The 19942-nt window shown below is 41.8% G+C and overlaps 1 protein-coding gene across 1 annotated transcript; it reads left to right on the top strand.

Moving 5' to 3' along the window:
• Positions 1-16886: 16886 nt before the first annotated feature.
• LOC128713549 (class E basic helix-loop-helix protein 23) lies at positions 16887-17706 on the top strand. The gene is made up of 3 exons (XM_053808409.1): positions 16887-17104; positions 17174-17434; positions 17502-17706. The coding sequence occupies exons 1-3, from the start codon at positions 16887-16889 to the stop codon at positions 17704-17706; spliced, it is 684 nt and encodes a 227-aa protein (XP_053664384.1).
• Positions 17707-19942: the final 2236 nt, after the last annotated feature.

Below are 19942 nucleotides of genomic sequence, written 5' to 3' on the forward strand. Positions count from 1 at the left end.
GGTTTTATGTGCCGTTAATGGTGTGTTATGTTGTGCGGACACAAACCCTTCTCCAACGTCGTTCCAGTCCGCCCGGTTCCGTCCCAGCTAATGGAACGAATGCTGGCATTAAAAAAAAAACCCAAAAGAACGATAGCATTATTCGTGTGTCTAAAGACGGCAATGCTGGCAAAGGGCGTACGGGCGTAATGAGTGCGACCTGAAGTTGAAATATATGCTTTCCCTCGCGTGCACCGCTGTCTGTGAGTGAAAGGAAATGTTATTTTTTAATAGCTCGTGCAACTATTTTCAAAGCGCCCGCATTTCGGCTGTAAAACAAGCGCCTCTAAGATCTTGGCTAGCGTGGCTCGAGAACATCCGGGACGGACACACCGTGGAAAGCTGTGCTGATGGTTGTGACAGGAAGATAAATTCTTAATTAAATGATTACACCATGCCAAAACACTGTACGGGGAGCACATTGGTATGAAAAAAGTTTCACCCGCCGTACGCCTGCCGGTATGCATGTTTTTCATGTCGTTTTTGTTGTTGCGCCAAACCTTTTCTTTCCTACAACAGCTTCCGTCTTGTGAGATGTTCATTGTTAAAAGTTTTATGATGATTTTGAGAGGAAGAGAAAATAACTTTATGTGTTGTTGCATAACTTTTAAGCAGTGTAAATGTTGCGTTGCGTGAGCACAACTTCGTTAAATTTGTAGCTTTGTAGCCCTATGAGCTTCGTTCCTTAGGTATGTCCTTCTAGTTTCATTAACGCAACAAAATTTGAACTAAATACGCATTAAAAAGTTCATTAAATTTGTAGAGAATCTGCGCAACCAAGTCTAGAAATAAATGATATTGTTCTTGCAAGTTAGAAAGAATACAGACGGTCTCCAAAAAGAGGTTATTATAACGCCTTTTGCTGTCTGAAATAAAGTGCAGAGAATAATAACTGTGAGAACGTATCTCAGGGTCACTGATTGTACAGGCAATCTTTGAGATTTTGAGGTATTTTTCTACAGAGCTTTTCCATAAGTAGTACCTCGTATTCTCCCAAACACTAAGTTCGATTATTGTTCGTTTTTGGAGCAATATAACACTTTTAACTTTTATACATAAGTCTCGGACTTGAAGCCGATGAATCAAATTATATTATTTAACTTTTATTTCTACAGTTTTACGATGTACCGATACACATTTGACAGCTGAGTTGGATTATAGCACCGAATTTAGATGAACAGCATTAAAAATGGTTAAAAACCTCTACTTTTCGTTATAACTCATTTGTAGGTAATTTATATTAATTTCTTCTTTCCGTAAATCACCGGAAACGCTGAATATATTAAAGAAAGAAATTTACTTTCTCCCAGATCTTGATCTTCTCAGGGCATCTCGAACACTACCTTTTCTTCTTCATCTACGAGCACTTCTTTTATGTAAGCCTGAAAGTATGCAAATAATTGTACAATTATTATTTATGGCGCATTGTATGAAACAACAATTGCATATATTTAAGGGTGAATCATTTTAGTGCGGCATTGTACAAATTAATTAGTATACATCATCATAAAATAAACATTTGAAATAAAAATACTTCATTGAAAAATTAACTATTTTAAACATGGTCTCAATCTAATCGGATAGGAATATGTCTCTCATTGGTGCCTTCTTTTAATGCTAGAAAATAAAACCACCTGCGATCGGCAATCTACCTTCCTGAAAGACAATTCAACGCAAATCGTACCACTTTTCATTAGGCTAATGATGGTGCGTGTTCCACACATTCCTACCGGAAGGACGCACGGAATGCTCAGGAAGTGAACGATTCCGAAGGTATTCATAGTTTTCTGAACAACACCCGAAGGACATTGCCGTGAAGCGCCGTTTCGAACCGACCGTGGCATAAGCGATGGCCAGATGGCTCGCAAGAGTTATGATGATGATGACGATGGTAATCGGACTGGAAATGAGCGCTCTTAGGCTGTTGATAATAACGCTGACAGCATCCCCGTACCTTGCGGCACAATTCATGTCCCCGGGACGACTCATCATAAAAATTGATCTCACTCACCACTGCCTATTTCCATCGCTTCCTTTTGCGGCCCCCGGTCCACAGCCGCCACAATGCATGGTGCAATGCATGAAATGAGATTGGCAGACGATTTAACCGTATCGATGAGGCCGGGTTTGTTGCTGCCGGCGGGAAAATGAACAACTGCCACTAATGCTCCATTGCTGTAGAATGTGTTTTGTTCTGTTATGGAGGCTGCATTTTTTCCCCCGGTGTGTGCGGTTCTTTAGCCTTGTTTTGGGCGCAAAACATGCTCAGCTTATAAATGTTTCGGCTTAAAGTTTAATGTGTGCTATCCAGCGTGTGCTGGCAAGCATAATGCTGTTCGATTTTTCATTTTGCACTGGTTCAATGTATAAGCCGTATTTTGTGGCCGTTTGTGCAACGGTATCAACTTTTTGTGTACGTGGTAGAACGATCGTGGCGTTTCCGGGGAAGAATGGATTTGGAAATGATTATGATATCGAGCAACCGGGACGAGGTGAAATGCATGTTTCTGTTAGTTAGATAAGCGTTATTGTTTTTGTTTTAAATGAAATTCCATCCCTGGTCGGAACGTTGGAGAACGTTTGCCGATCCCGGACGGTGCGCTTCAAAGCACAATTCACTGTGTCAAAATTATACGAAACACTCCATAAATCAATCAATCAATCACACCAAATGAATAATAATGGCCTCGAATGGCGATGGCGCATAATGAGATTTCTCACTCCCCCCGACAGTACGGTCGTGCACATTTGTAGCCAAACGGGACTAATTAGTGTGCGCGGGTATAAGCAACCAGCAAACCTTTCCAATTTACGTTGTTTTCCAACAACGAGAAACTTGCATCCGGTGCTTGAACCGTTTTTTCATTGTTTTTCTGGTCAAAAATACCACTCAAATGGGAACGAGAACCACGAACGAATAACCATTGTGTGCGTCAATTAAATGGCTGACGATTACCCAGCTGGCGTCGGTGGTGAGAAATAGAAGGGAACGCGAATATCTTATTGTTTCCAGAAAGGATCTCTCACAAAATTTCATCCTCCCGGGGTTTGTCTACGCTTCCCAACCGGCCACTCTGATGCGGATGTGGATGTGGGTTGGTGTGAAATTAATTTAGCGCTACACCACTAATCAATTAGTGAGACGTTTTTATTATTTTTAATCGCCGTTTGTGGTTAACCCAGCGAGCGAGCGAGTGCGAAAACGATTAATGTTTGGCGTCCGCTTTTAGAGGCACTGAACTGATTGTTGTATTAACTTAAATGTGGTTTCCTTATTATTTTAAAATAAAAGTAACTTTAAAATACTATTTTTCAAACTTAATTTAAAGTGTTTCGGTTTTCAAGAATTGGAGTTAAAATACTTTTACTTCCGGTTGTGAACCAAAGTGAACTAATTCTATTTGGTCTTTTTACAACCCCTAAATGTATGCAATATGTATACAAGATTATCGCAGATAAATGAAAGTAGTAATTGCATACTTTCAGGCGTAATTAAACGTCAAAGGTGGTTTTACAAGAATATATTTCAAACATTTTATTTATTTGGTCATTATAACCATTTTACATCCTAATTATTCTATTTCAGCTTTGGTCCAACCCAAATGGAATTAATATTTAACGATACATTTTCGCTTTTGCATCTTACTATAATCGATAGTATCCTGCAAACCTTCGGAACACCTGCTACACTCATTTGCCGAGCTCACTTGCAAATATGCATTTCCACATGAAACGAATGGTAGGGAAATAGGTTGGATTGTGGCGGGGATCAATAAAAACTGCAGATAGCTTTCATCGATAATCGCCCCCGGGGCTGTTGCGTCGCACAAATAATCGCTTCCAATGATCGACCGATTTCAATTAGCGATTTTAAAAAGAATTGTTGCACCACCAAAATGGAGGCAAATACACACACACATTTGGCCAACCGAAGCTTTCGATCCGAGGGTGCTTGCGTTTGCGGATGTGGACGCAACCTGTTCTGCTTTCAGTGTTGGACCATTTCCGATTTGGATTTACCGGTTGGCAATGGCAGAGGGCCCGCTTTATGCTGCATGTTTTCGGTGTTCGTATGGCTGTTAAAGGGCTGTTGAACATACGGACACGTACTAACAGCTTAACACACACTAAAGTCGGGCCGGACCCTGCTGCTCTGCCCCCCGCCTCAGTGCATCGGTGCATCTGGGTCGCTGGCCGTACATTCCCGCACGCTCATACGCTGCCCTTGTCACACGCGTTCGACTCGAGCTTTTTCTCTCTTGCGTCCCATGCGAGTGGTTGAACGGTTGAAGCGAGCTCCGAACGAGTCATCTCGGCACTGCCCTGAACGTTGCCATAGTAACGATCCGGGGCCTTTTTCTGTTCGTGCATACACCCCTATTTGCGATGACGTCAGTCGGTGGTACAACAAAGGGACGCTCTCTTGATCACGGAGCATCTCCATAGATTCTTTGTTCACAACAAATCGGTTCGTTCATCGTTCTCATGGTCATTAGTGTCAGGGGAAAGAAATTGCATTTCTTTTGTCCCAGCGGATGGAGAAAAGTGCAGCTGTAGAAATGTGGTAACAAGCAGCAAAACAAATATTCCTGTCATGACTACTGGTAGTACAATGAAGAGAGTTTAAAATATTGTTAAGATATCGTGAATTTTATAAATTATTTTTAAAATTCATTCAAGCTGACGTTAGAATCACACGCTTCTTATACTTCTTAAATTTGATTGAACGTCTTGATGGTGATCGTCTCTTTCCTTTTCTCTCTCTCTCTCTCTCTCTCTCTCTCTCTCTCTCTCTCTCTCTCTCTCTACTAGGTCATGCCTGTCATGCCGCCAATAGTCAGTCCTGCCTACGGAGGAATGGTCCGGATGGGATTTTGGACCGGTCCTGTCATGTGAAGACCGGCACCGCTACCAATACACCACCGGCCGCCCCTTGTGATAGTGATCTTATAATGCATTAAAACCTCTGCAAAGTTAATAAACTATGAACTATCGATTACATAAGATAGTTAAAAGTTTGAAGTTTTCACCGTCTTTGTCTTGGTTTTGTCTTTGTGTATTCGGTATTTTTACTAGCACGGTTACCATTTTCTTTCCATTCCGATATGTTATTGCAGGAAACAAAATATCTGGAGCAAATTACTTCCCTGTCGAATCACAAGTAAAACGAAGGTTTTTTTTTGTACTTTCGTAAGTATAATTACCGCTTGATATTGTTTCACTCCAACATCCTTCATCCATCCATCCTCTCAGCCCGAACCATTCCGGGAAGGTACTGTTACACATCGTGTGCTGGTAGTTTTGCAACCTTCTCAGCAAGCGAACACTACGGCTCGAACAGCAGTGAACAATAAATAGTCATAGCTTTTGTAACATACGCTGCTCATAGGATCGTTGCATGTCAAATCACATGGAATGGAAATGACACTTACGGGGACGAGTTTCTTTCCCCTTTGCTCGTTTGACGGAGAAAATACCGTTCTGTTGAACGTAAAATAAAAAAAAAATCATCAGAAATCCTCATACGATAAGCTTACCAAGCATGGTTTTAATCGTTGTAGAACGTTCAAACCTTTCCATCATCCAATCCAACACGGACGATGAAGCACCGAAGCGATGTAGCAGCCATCTCTAGTCAGCTGTACCCGACAGGCAACCCCCTAACAGCGGCGTAACAATGAGCTATGACGTTCCATCTATGCAACAGGGGACGGAGGGCGAAACTTAAAATAATCTCGACATCTCGACGACCTTCCCGACGAACCGGAATGAAAGCTAACACGAGCTTTGGATCTGAAGTGCACACTAAACGCTTCATGTCGAACGGATTTATGTGCTACGGAAGGTGAGGGAACGGGAGTGAGGCGAGATAAGTTTAAGCTAAATCCAACACCTTCTGGATATGAGAGCACCGCACATCCGCAACGGAAAGTCGACTTAAGATGAAACGTGGAAAAGCTTTTTACTCGTCGTTCCGCATCTCTCGTGTTTTTTTTTTATGGCCATCCCATGGGAACTGCAGTGCAGGCGTAAGAGGATTTAGTTCGGTTCAGAAAGTCAAAAACAGAACATTTTCCACCTGAACTTTGACACGCTAACAGCATCAATTGCCGTCAGCGCGAACGTTGCTTGCATGATGCACAGCGCGACCGGGGGAAAAGTTTTGCTTCAAGTTTCGCATCATTTTTTTAGGCAACATGCGAGAGAATTCGGTATGCGGGCTAAAATTACAAAGCAGCCTGTTTGCATTAAAACATGCCTGAGTTCAATTGCACACGACAGTAATAAAATAGTTTCAATTGCCATCCTTTTAGTATCTGTCAAATGAACTGTCAAAACTGACATTTGGTATTTCGACGACCATTCGTTTACATTTTTTAATTTGGCAGTGCCATTTAATGATATACTTAATAAATTAATGATTTCTTCTTCTTCTTCTTTATTGACACAACAACCTCAATAGGTCTAGGCCTGCCATTTCTGGATTTCTGTAACTTTTTTAACGGGTAATTGGATAATCAGTCCTGGTCCGTTCGTGTAAAGAACGGCACCACTACCATCATGTCACCGGACCACCCCAACCCGACCAATGACTAGGTAATAACTAATTGATTTCACTGAATTGATAGTATAAACTCTTAAAGTTATACAATTCGCATGACAAAATAAACTTCTTTGGGACTTGTTTGCTTTATTCAAGAACTATTATTCAAAGATCCATCTAATTGAGTTTTGAATAAAATTGAGTAATGAATATAGTTAACTTGAAAATATATTTAATTAAATCAGTTAAATCTTTAAGTTCATTATATGCGTTTAACCTTAATGAAGATTATACAATCAAAACATTATTCTAAAGAACATTGTTTCACCTAAGTACATAAGATTAATAAATGCTTTTAACCTTAATTAAGATGTCTTAATCCGGACATTATTCAAAAGTGCTTTTGGCTTAATTTCTGAATCGAATGGGCGTTAGCTTAAAATTACTTATTGAAAGTATAATTAAAAATTGTTGCTTGACAACAGTAGAATCGGAGAATTAACATTATCACAACTCAGCTCCAAAAGTACAGTACCAAAAAGACAAAAAAAAAACGAACCGTTCTCGGCACAAAAAAAACAGACACTTTCATCCCGAACCGCATCCTTTCATTCCATTAAGCTTTCTCAGCCGGTTCTGAGCACATAAAGCAGCTTAATCCTTTTATCGTTTCCGGTGCAATTCAAAGGAAATATAATTAACGTCCGGCCGGTTGCCAAGGCTCCCGATCTTGCCCGAAGCCTCCGCTGCGTGCCCCGTATGGAAAATGTTCCACAGAAAATATGGAAAACACTCTCACCGGGGGCATCAAGACCCACGGGATCCCGCCGTACCGTGCCACGTGCCGCATGGGGATTGAGTTTTCAATGCACAAATACACCCGGCCCTTTTGGCCGGATGTGGTTGTGCTGGACCGGTAGATAAAACCCATTTCGGAAACCGGAATAAGCATCAATGGCAATGGGAATTAAAAATGCATCATCACTCGACCAATGCACTCGATGTTCTCGAATGTGAAAATGCAACAGTACTGCAGGTGCCCAGGTATAAGCTATTTCTCCTTAGCAGCCACACATAACAAAAAAATCTACATTTTCGATGAAAGCTGCTAGAATTTCACGTACCACTCGGTGATGGTGGTGGATAGAAATTAATATCGCAGCATAACGATCTGCCCGCCGAAACAGCGTTCAATGGATGGAGCGAGCATTGTATCTTCATGGGGTTGTAAGTCGCAAAAAAGGGCAACATTTGCATCAACAGAAAATGGTCATTTTCCTTTCGAATCGAAGCATTCGCACGAGTTCGGGTACGTACAGTACGGAATCATCGTTCCCGATACGGACGAACGCTCATGTTTTATGCATGCAACACGACGCTTCGAATGGGCAACAATGGGGCAACGCACACACACTATTTACAAAACACCTTCAATCATCTAATGTAAATTCGAACTTTTCACCCGGCAGTGTCTGCTATTTGTAAACACTTCCTGTCCACGCGCCGGGTTTTGCATCCATCCCGTTACAAATCCATCCCCTGCAGTGTATGCAATGTATCGACAACCGACAACAGCCAACAGACAACGGTGTGAAACTGCTCCGGAAGGTATGCAACAGGATGCACACAGAGGTGGAATGATGTACGAAATGGGATGAATAGCTTGGCGAAGGAACTGACTTCGTTTCTGGAGAGAAGGAATGAATGACTTTTATATTCTAGTGCGCCGGTTGGGATTGTGCTTGCACGGGTGCAGTTTTGTGTGATGGAGATGGCATTAAACCAGTGGCCACTGTTTTCGGAATGCGTTGCAGCCATTGCTCTTAAAGGAAAACCCCAATTAAAAGGCGTTAGTGTAGATAAGCTCACTTGGAATTTATTGCACTTCATGTTTCATGCCGGTCTGTGTTTCATTTCCAGCATCCGATCAATAATTTCCATCAACAGCGCACCACCACCACCACCGCAACCCAGTGCATCCGCACCGTGCTCTGCAACAGTCCTGCAGATAAGGTAAATTTGCACAGCAGGAATGCAATTGAATCGGTGGGCATGATAAATAAAACTTTACCACTGCGTACGGCCTCCGGGGAGGCTTTAGGAAATGCACCACAACTTTAACCCCCCGTTCTGTTTTCGGGCGGAAGGGAAAAAGCGAATCGGTATCGATGATAATGATCACCCGGTAGAGAGTGTTCTCGTCCGTATCGCACTTCCCCTGGCATGTGGTTTCCTTGTCCCTTTACCGTCTGTACGTCTGCTCAACGATACCGGTGCAGTTTCGATCTGCGGCCCTAAGATGCAATACCATGTATTCAAATCCAGCAGCTCGCATCTCGATGACAAATGGTCCTGGGAGTCCCCTCGGTCGGTTTAATCCCTCCGGCCGGGGAAGGTAGCACCGGAGCAGCACAAACACCGTATGATGCACCATATGGTGCACAGTACGAGACGCAATATGGTGGCTTTAATGGGGAACGATCTGCGATGCGAACAGTATCGAATGAGATTGTTTGTACGCTTATTTGATCAAAATAAAGTTCACTGACGATTGTTTAATGCAGAAGAGTGAAGATACCGCGAAGTTACGAACATCCGGTTACGGTGTGAAAATTTCACTGATTAAATTACTTAACAGATGAAATTGGGGATATATTTATTTTTGGATAAAACAAGCCTTAAATATACAGCGACTAACAGGAAAACGTAACTTACGTAAGGTATAATGTAAGTATTAACTCGAAGTTGGTTTTATTGGGAAAAAATAAGAATTTTGTAATGCAAATTGCATACCTCTAGGCTGATTTTATAATGATGGTCATCGCTGTAATTTTGAGTTTTATCAAACGCCTAAAAGTATGCAATGAACTATATTTTTGATGTTTTTACTTGTTTTTTAATTTTTTTATTCTTTGAGAGTATTATAAAGGGTGTGCAAATATTTCCCCAATTGGATACATAAGAAGAAACTGAAATTGAACCAGAACCAGTGAAATTCCGAAAGTGCGCTCATCTATATGAACGTCATCCCTGCGTAAGTTAGGATTCGTTAGCAAGGCCGCTGGTGGTGCCACCATCAACTTGACATTATAATTATCAGCATCAGTACGAGTAAATTACCAAAAGTTATCAGTTTGTCTGTATCACATAGCTCCTCCAGCATTTATACACAATAGTCTCTACACATAACGTTGAGTTTTATTTTTCATTTAACTTAAGTTTTGTACTACTCCTTCTAAACAAAAAATAATATCTTCTCAAAGTTAATAGTCTATTTCTTCATTTTATGCTTGATCTTTATTTAATCAGTATTAATCAATCCACCATAAGTAAACAACAATACGAAAGCGCTGGCTCGCGATGGTGTATGAATTTAATTTTCTTCCCACCGTCAGCAACAATCCTCGTTGCCAATGCCCAGTTCCACGAATTTCCCTACCACATGCTTGGCCAGTAAAATTCTCAGCAAAACGCAAAAACCTCAAACTGAAGTTAACGCTTACTTCAGCAGTTTGCCCAGACCGCAAACCAACACACCGAGAAACTTATCTAAATTAATTTCTTCCATTTCCTGGCGACATTTGACATGAAACAGTGCTTCGGCTTCGCTTTTCTTTGCTCCCTTTGTTCCCTTCCTCTTTGTTTCTTACGCTCACTGTCTCGCTCTGTTTGATTCCATGCCATTCTCGCTCGACTGCGGTAGTACTTTGGTGGTTGTAAACTTCCTTAACCTGTGCGCGCTCGACGCTGAACACTTCTTTCAGTGCCCGTGTATCCTTCGGGGATCGGAAGTTTCTTCGCCTTGCTGGGAAGATATGATGGTTTTTACATCCGCATCGCTCTTGTATAAAGATGGAAAGTTTCGCACTACTAAATTACGCACAAAACAGTGTACACGAATGATGAGCAGCGTGCAGAACTTTCTCCACCGGTGGCAGTTGCGAGAAACATGATTAAGAGTACCCTTTTTCCACTACCGTGCAAAAATAGTGCCCGATCAAGATGGACAACCGTCATGAGGTTAGTGTCTGTTGTTTTTCTTTCGCTAGTTTACACAGCACCCGCTTCACTGCACAGACACTAGTCGAGTACGTAAACCTGGCTCGGAACCATATCAAACCGGGAGCATGAAGGGTAGGAAAATTGAAAACCCTCGGAAACCATACACACCCTGAAGGATGGAAAATGGAAATGTAAGAAATGCTAATAATAAGCAAATTAAAAATTTCTCGATTGAATTTAAATGAGTTTTCGAGCGCGAGAAAAGGATTCCGGGAGGGTCACAATTTATACAGCATCAAGCATCAAGGCAGGCTGTGGTAATGCGCGTGAAAATAACCGCTGATGCGCTGCCGTTTCGATGAATTGGAATAAATTTAATTTCTTTCAGGTCAGGGTAGATAATTTTTTCGTTCTTATCTCGCCGATCATTTCTCTCTCTCTCTCAGTTGGATGAAGAATCGTGGTGAGGTTTTGATTATTTGTCACATTAAAAAACATAATAAAATAGGTGTCACTGGATGAGACTCTTGCAGAAAACAGGAGATTAAAATACAACAATTCTGCTTTCTTGGTACACAATGTTATATTGAATTTCGTAACCACGCTTTTCATTATTTTTTTTTTCAAATGGTTCAACACTTTATTTATGTCGACTAATGTCGACTCCATCATAGCAGTTTAGTAGACAGGATTGTGGACCTGGATGGATTGTGAACCTGGAAGGTTCTCCCAGATGAGTAGTTTCATAGCAACTTTTTTATATTCATTTAAAATATTTTAAATCATAGCATAATAGTCTTTGTTATTAGCATCAAACCAATTACATGGTTTATCTATTGCTTCTTTCACATATGATAATTACATATACCATAAACTCCATAAACTTGCGAAGTTTACATCTTACTTCGGAACTATGTAACACAATAACATGCTACGTTAGTTGCCTTTTTTGATATATGATGATGATTCTCCTCGAGTGAGTATTGTTTTCATGCCAATCACGTGTAACTTGTATCCTTTCAGCCGTCATACTTTGATTTCGTTTGATTTCGAATCAAACGATAGCCTAATTGAACTAGCTCATTAATTTACTAAGCGTGGAATTCGTGTTTCTGGAGGAAAATTACTTTAGGTATGTCGATTTGAATTTATTTTACCTCTTGATGCATTTTTTTTGCTTTTTTTCAATAACACTCACTAACTTCAAATACGTCCGTAGAAACAGCAAAGTCCATTCTATTTATGTGTAAGGTAGTTAAAAATTAAATCACAACTCCTTGAAACATTTAAAATGGTAGAATAATTGTTTTAATATGAAATTCACTACAAATAGCCTACATTTAGGCGCTCTTCTGCATACGCAAAAGGTATGCAAACCGCAATACAAGCCTGTACAAGGTTTAAGATATGGTTTTCTATGTTTCTTGTCAACTTTTGGTCATTTGTAAACTAACGTAGTGTATATTTTTCAGAATAAATTTAATTTCGCTCTCACAAAAAAGGTTATTTAAATACCATAACATATCATAGCGATTGAATTCAACAAATTCAACGAAGCGCCGCCTATCGGAAATAAATTATTTATTCATTCCTTTATTCCAAGCTAAACTGGTGACATCCCAATATTGCTTAATTTGAAAATTTCTTACACTCATTATCGATCCAGCATCCAGCATGGTGCCGCTGGTAGCTTCAGCTCCATTTAACAACTACCCAAACCCAACTAGCAAACCTGCGAACGGCCAGCCCCATTCCCAATTAATTGCCATCGTTGAGTTTAAATGGCGCACCGTCCGACATTGTTTACGATTATTGGCGATCATAAATGAGTGTGTGAGCAGGAACGGGAAAGCTAATGAAGCCCTTACGTCATGCTGAACTTTACGCCCAACAAACCCACCGTAGATGATGGGTACGCAAACTACCGTGTGCAGCTGGTGCAAAGCTGTTTAACAAGAAATAAATATTATTACCTTACCCATTCGCGTACATTGGTGGGACAGGGTAGGGTCACTTAAAAATTGGTGATGATAAAATTCTTCGCCCACCGGGGTAAGAAAATGCCTTTCGGTTGCTTGCTGGTAAAACAATACGCAACCCGAGCCAGCGAGAATGTCGGAAGCCTTCGGAATATTCAGACGATAACATTTCACTCCCTCTTATAAGGCCCAAAAACAGGATTCTGCCTACAGCAGCTCTTGCTCGTCCCCTTGTGCTTTTTCTGCAACCACCACTCAAGGCGTGTAGTTTTGATAGAGTTGAGTAATGCTGCTTACAGCAAATCCCTTTCGTGTCTGACCCAATGAAGAGATTACGTTTACTTGTCCCACTCCTTCGTCCGCTATCCGTTGCAAAGATCGGGTCGGAAAATCTGCGCTTTCTTCGTACGGTTCACCCGTCCACCGTATCGTATTAGGTCGCATGTGTTTTTCGTTTTCCGAACGCAAAAACTCATCTAATAGGAAGTAGTAGTGCACAACCATCTCTACTATACCACGAGAAACAGCTCCTTGCTGATCAACTGACACCGAAAACAAAATAAACAACAGTAAAATGGCTCTTCCAGCGCTAGCAGTGGAAGTAATCGAAAAGTTCTTAGTATAAACTTGGCAAGACCCGGGAAAAAAAAACACTTCCCACACCACAAAACGAACCGTATGCAATGGAAGAAAAATTCAATTTTGCGAGCGTGTGTAGCAAAACTTTCCACTTTGTGCTGCTGCTGTCTCGAACTCATCCTTCACGATCACAATTTGTGCATCCAGCATGCACTGAACCCATGGGTAAGTGAAACTAATGGTAAAATATGCTGTTTCTTTCTCTTTATCCATCCTCTGTCTCTCTCTCACTCACTCTTTCCACCGTACTGCCATACCACAGTATAGGCGAACAACTGGGAAACCACTCGAGGGGTGTGCTAACCCTCCCGAAGGGTGGAAATTATTTGGCAAACGTCGCTCACGGCTCACGTACCGCGTGCGTTTGCACTAAGGGGTGCTGAATGCTAATTGTATGCCTGCCGTCTGGTGTACATACACGCGGACTTTTCGATGGATTTGTCGACGCCCGAGATGTGCGTTTGCATCCGAGGGGTGCCTATATACGCATACGCACCCCAAGTGCAAGCATCCTCCTTTGGGAACATGATGCCCCGACGTCCCTTCTCTGCCAACACGGCTGCCGTTTCGCGTACCATTTGTGCATCGTGCGCTACACGTCCCATTATCGTGAAGTTCGACCCTGTAACGCCACCCTCGAAAACTATTCGTTTGTATTGAAATTACTTAAAAACTGCAACGCGGAACACTTGAAAATTTAAGCTGTGCTGTGTTTTATTTTTTTCATAAGCAATGACGGGTAAAACTTAAATGAGAAAGAATATATTAAAAATATTGTTGATTGATTGAAGGAATTCTTCTCCTTTCTTACGGGCAACAACAACCTCAAGAACTTGACATTTCTGGCTTTCTTTGGCTTTATTCACCCGTAGCTGGATAGTCAGTCCTGCGTACGGGAGATTGGTTCGGATGGGATTTTGGACTGGTCCTATCGTTTAAAGACCGGTGCCGCTGCCAAATATACCACCGGGCTGCCCCTAAAGGATGGTGATTGAAATACACTTAACGACATTATTTGAAGAACTTTAAAAACTGTGAAAGCTATTTTGATAAATTGTTAAACAATGTTCAATGTTGTTAAAGAGATTTTTAATTTATTATATATTATTTTAAACTACATAAAATTTAATTCTTTTTGAGCTGGTGTAGCTATTATTGCTTAATATTCAATGCTCTCGTCTGAATTCTTCCTAATGTCAAGCTTTAGGGTAGGTAAATATTGTTTAGCCATTTCTCGAGTTACGCGAAACTAAATATTTTGACAAGTCATGTTATTTAATATGTAGATTATTTTTTTATTTGTCAAATTTAAAATTGTCCCAAAAATGAGTCACATTTCAATATTAAAAAACATTAATTTCGTTAGTTTACTATCGTTAAAAGAAGAAATTGATCACTGAATATTAATTATAAATAATATTATAAAGGGAATTCGTGTTACTCGAATTTCTCCTGCGCGCACTGTGTTCAACTGCTCTAGTTGAAGTAGAAAGCTTTGTTTGTTAACAAATTATTTCCATCATTCGTGGTATAACCTGCACTCCAAGCACTTATCAACCCAAAAACTCGTTTCATTCTCTTCAGGGGTGTCAAACTCACAGGAAAGTATTAACTACGCATGATTTACTAAGCTCTTTCGTATTTATTGCCATCAATATAATATCACACAGTTTGAACGTAAAACGAACGAACCGAAACCCATTGTGTCCTTTGTGTGGTGAAGGTGTCCCTTCATCTTTGAAGGGACCAAAAAACTGCACCCTAGCAACATTAAACATCTGGCCAAATATGCTGGAGGTTTTTTTTCTTCCAATTCCTCGTCAAATACTAAACATTATGTGGCTTCATACAGGGATCCACTCTATGAATCGTATGTATTTAAAAATATTTCATTTTATTTCTTTCGCGTGGAAACATTGAAAGGCACGTTTAACAACATTAAAAATCATTTAAGTAATCATTTGATACATACCCAAGCAAAAAGTGCAAAAACCATCCATCTGATTACGAATGAACGAGTAACTAACCGATGGCAAACCCCAGAAAACTCGCCAGAGACCACAGAACAAACTGGGAGCTGCTTGAGACGGCCACCGGCAAAAGTTCCGCCGACAGGTTTGCGGTTACCGGTCGGTTTTTCGTTCATGTTCATGCTGAGTCCCTGTTAAATATTACATGAGTAGTGCACACAGTAGTGCTACAACTACTACCCTTTGGTGTTTTATTTGCATATTTTATCTCAGGTGCGATGGATGAATCTTGGCACGTGCGTGTGTTGGAGTACACGCCGCTTTTCTGTTGGAACAGTTACTCCAAACTGCTCCAAACCTTGCTGATAGAAACAACAAAAAAAAAATTAAACCCTATTCATCTCAGTAGCCCTTTGGAGTGGCCCTTACTAAAGCGTGCTTGTAGCTCGGTAAACGCGCGCTTATTTGCGCAAAGGATTAATTAATTTCAACAAACAGACATTTAATTGATTTGTAGATCGTTTTTCAATCCACTCGAGCTAACTAAACGGGCGAACGAGGGCCAGTATTAGTTTTCCCGCTCCTTTGCACCGGGCAGGTCCGCTTCCCCCCTCGTTTGCGACAACCAATTCATGCATCCCGACGCGGTGGTATTGGTGCGAGCAGGATGTTTCTTCCTCTCGTTCGGTTTGCTGGCGCGTTGCCATGGTGTGTGCGAAACAGCGTCCTCGTGCGGTTGTTTGTGTCCGTGCGCGTTTTAAATGCCCTACAGGGATAGCAGCGCCATCAACGGCCATCAGCTGGAATTAGAGCGCACATCAAAACGCAAAACCGCAGCATCATCATCATCATCAACACATCTCGGGCCCCCGGTGCTGGCGGTTGCGTGGTCGTCGTCCGTTCGCGAACATTTCGTACCGTGTTTTGTTGTTTCCCGATTTCGTTTGTCGTACGCAGAAATAATGGCCGCTTCGGGAGTTTGATGTGCGATGGTGTTGATGGTTTTCTCCGCACGTTAACTGGTGGTGGTTTTTGGTCCGTTTGTTTGTGCAATCATATTCGATCTTAATTGGCCAGTGCACTGCCAGTTCAAGACGCTCGCCAAAGCACGGTTGGGCTGTTGTTAGTGGTTTGGTTAGCGCGTTGCCCTTTAATGTGGTGCTCTCCATCAGTGGGACGGATGTGTCGGGCCAGGCAGTGACTCACCAATCCAGTCTGCTGATGCGTATCCTGTCGTATCGGTGGGCGATTTTCGCAAAACAAACTCTCAAATAACCATCATCAATCCTAATTGTGCGTGAATCCGGCTGAAAGAATTTCAACAACCCCGTCAGCACGTTCAAGGTGAAGGTAAACAAGTTCCGGACATAAATGGGAAACCGTCAAGTGAGAAATTATTTTCAATTAGTTCTGACGCCTTTCGTTGGGTGATGATTTGTACATCCCCTTTTCTCTCAACAACCACCCGTGGAAAACCACCCAAGAACTCTTCAGCAAGGATATCGAAAGGAAAGCTCAAGCACGTGTGCTTGAAGCGCCATCTAGCTTGGCTTTTATGAAGCACTCTCTACGAGGCTTTTAAAATGTCGTCAACTGTCAGTTGAAAAGAAAACGTGTTTTGCGTTTGCTGTTGTGTTTGGGACTTACAAGTTCTGTTTGCATTTCATACCAATCAACAAGTATTCTACGTTGTTCTTTCAGGCTTGCCAGGGGATGGATCCACCGCACAACCCTTTCAATTTCCATCTAGGGCCGCCGGCTTCCCATGGTGTCCATAGCCACCCGCCGGAACCTACGCCGAGTCCGCCGCAAAGTGTACCAGGCCGCAGAACTCCACTCGGTACGGTGGGCCTCGGTGGATTCTACGCCCAGCCGCACGCATCCTCTTCCATCCATACGGATGAAAATCGTCCCTCAGGAAGCTCTGAAAGGTAGCGATTCTGCATGCAACAAGCACCCCTCTTGTGGCCCTCCTTCTAACCAATATGAAATCTTTTTAGCCCACCGCCCCATCATCACGCATCCGTCCCGCCAGGTGGCACCGGAAAGCAGAAAAACCGGCAGGGGAAATCAGTCCGACTGAACATTAACGCACGCGAACGTCGAAGAATGCACGATCTGAACGACGCACTGGACGAGCTGCGTAGCGTTATACCCTACGCACATTCGCCCTCGGTGCGCAAACTTTCCAAGATTGCCACGCTGCTGCTGGCGAAGAACTACATTCTCATGCAGGCGAATGCCTTGGATGAGCTCAGAAGGTTCACTACGACACAGGGCGATGGTATATGCTGTGTTGCTTACTTCCGACTATGTTTTCCATTGCAGACTGCTAGCGTACATACAGAGTGCTGCCGGTGCCAGTATCCCAACGGTGGATTTACGCACGATGCCTTCGGCCCTCAAGCTGCAGCAACTGCTGCAAGCTCCCCATCAGGATCTAACCCTCCAGCAGGTCGGTGGAACTTCTTCAACCAGTACGACAAGTCAACCACCGCCACCGCCTCCGCCTGCTCCCAGTCAGAATCCTTAAACTCCCAGAGAGCTATCCAGCCCTTTCTAGTCGCGTGTGGTGTGTAATGCTACGAATGTAACGATTTGCAAACTACTAGTTTAAGATTTCCAAAGCCTGTAGTGTGATTAAGATTTTTCATCAACTCTCTAGTCACTTTCTTTTCTTTTGAAACTGAATATTGTATTTTTTTTGTCACTATCTGTGTATCGTGTTTAGAGCTGCGTACCTTGTAGGGTATTTAGGGAAGCAATAGCATGGTTGCCAAATTAAGTTTAAGTATTTGTGAAATGAGAAATAAAACGCATTAAAATGATTATTCACAGTTTTTCATCTAGGCATTCTTAATCGAAAGCTATGATAGCACTTATTAATGGTTTGTAATGCATTTGAATATGTACAGTTCGGTAAAAGTAAAATTCAACTTCGTTTATTCAAATGCTCACTTGCGGATAACAACGGTTATTTCAAAAGCGTGGAATGTGAATTTGTTCAGCACGTGCCGAACAAATATGGGAGTACTCAACCGGACGACATAAACATCTCGGAGCTTCCAAATCAATGTCAAATCGCCATTTTCTATAGTTCGTGCCATCCGTCAATCCGGGACCCCGGATAATCGAGGTTTTTCAGTAAATATCCATAAAACCAGCGGTGATGTTTTTCGTGCTGAGGCACTGAACGTCTTTTTGCCTCTTGTAACATTTCCGCCTCGCTCTCGTCCACAAATAAACGAAGGCCGTTTTGGTGGTGCTCCATACGATCGAACGCTCGTACTATCCCGTGTGGCTGGCGATCTTGTGCGTTCCCCATATAACATCGTTCGTGGTTTGACTCGCGTCGGAAAATGTGAAATACGCCAAGTGCGTAGGACTTCCGATTCCGATTCAGGAAGAAAACTTCCCGGGGCGGGAGAATAATGCGTCGCAGTGCGAATACAACGGGTGTGAACAAATTGGTGCAGTGAAATCCGTCAGGTGCAACTGTAGGACAGCATGTCCCAGGTCACTTCCGAACTTTGCTTGAGCGGAAGTACAATTGGTGTGGAGTGGTTGTTCATACAAGACATAGAGGAGAAGTTGAGGGGATAGCTTCCGGTTCCAGCAGATAGTGTCCCGCCTTGTGCCTGCAATCCATGCTAAACAATCAGCAGTGATCGTTTGGAAACTTTGGCTGAAAGTGTGTGAAAATATGAAACAATTTAAGCAGGCATAGAAATCTGCATTATTGGGAGGAACAACCTCCAGGAAGCGAAGAAGAAGCACATTTAGTTTGGCTTTACGTCGCAGGAATGTTCCTGACGGACTAATCAACCAACATCGGCAAATGGAATTATTGTAGGTGAGCTTTCATATAATGATAACAGAGAATAATGTTTTGGCTAATATACCTCTTTTTCTTTGCAGGTGTAACACTTCAGAAATACTGTTGAATAACCAACCGTGTAAGTAGCATCTCATATAACGGGTAAACGGTTTTTTACCGAGCAATGCAGATACCGTATTTTCCCATGTATAAGTAGCACCCTCAATTTTAGTGCTAAAATTTAGAAAAAAAGGATTTTTTTGTTAGTAACAAAGATATGTTTTAAAAAGACGTATTATACTTACAGAAACTTTAAAATAACATGGTTTCTTCATCGTACAATTGATGAAATTCCTGTTCACTCTCACAAGAAATATCAGCAATATCCAAAATGTCAGAGGTCTTGCTTTCATCATCAGAGGAATCACAGTCCTCATAAGCAGCATCGACATCTGTACCATACTAGTACTGTACACTGTACACCTGGTCCATAGTGACACCAAATGGTGCAAAAAAATTCGATAAAGATGTAAGGTGCAACTTATACATGAGGAAATACAGTAATTTAAGTTACATTCATATTAACGAATGTCACAAATGAATGTTAATACACACATAATTTACGAACCGTAAAGATCTTATTCTTTATCGGCACAACAACCTCAAGAAATCTAGGCGTGCCATTTCTGGCTTTCTGTGACTTTATTTATCCGTAGCTGGATAGGCAGTCCTGCGCACGGGGATATTGGTCCGGTTCGTTCGTGTGAAGACCGGCGCCAACACCATCATGCCACCGGGCCGCCACATTAATATTCCATAAATCTCTGATCCCGTAACCGTAAAGATCAGATCATGCGTAATTAACAATCATTAATTCATTTTCGATAGTGTATGTATTCCAAATGGTTAATTGGCTTAAATGATGCTAATAATTTTTATGTGATTGGCATTT

This window comes from Anopheles marshallii, chromosome 3 (genome assembly GCF_943734725.1).
Source record: "Anopheles marshallii chromosome 3, idAnoMarsDA_429_01, whole genome shotgun sequence".
Taxonomy (NCBI): domain Eukaryota; kingdom Metazoa; phylum Arthropoda; class Insecta; order Diptera; family Culicidae; genus Anopheles; species Anopheles marshallii.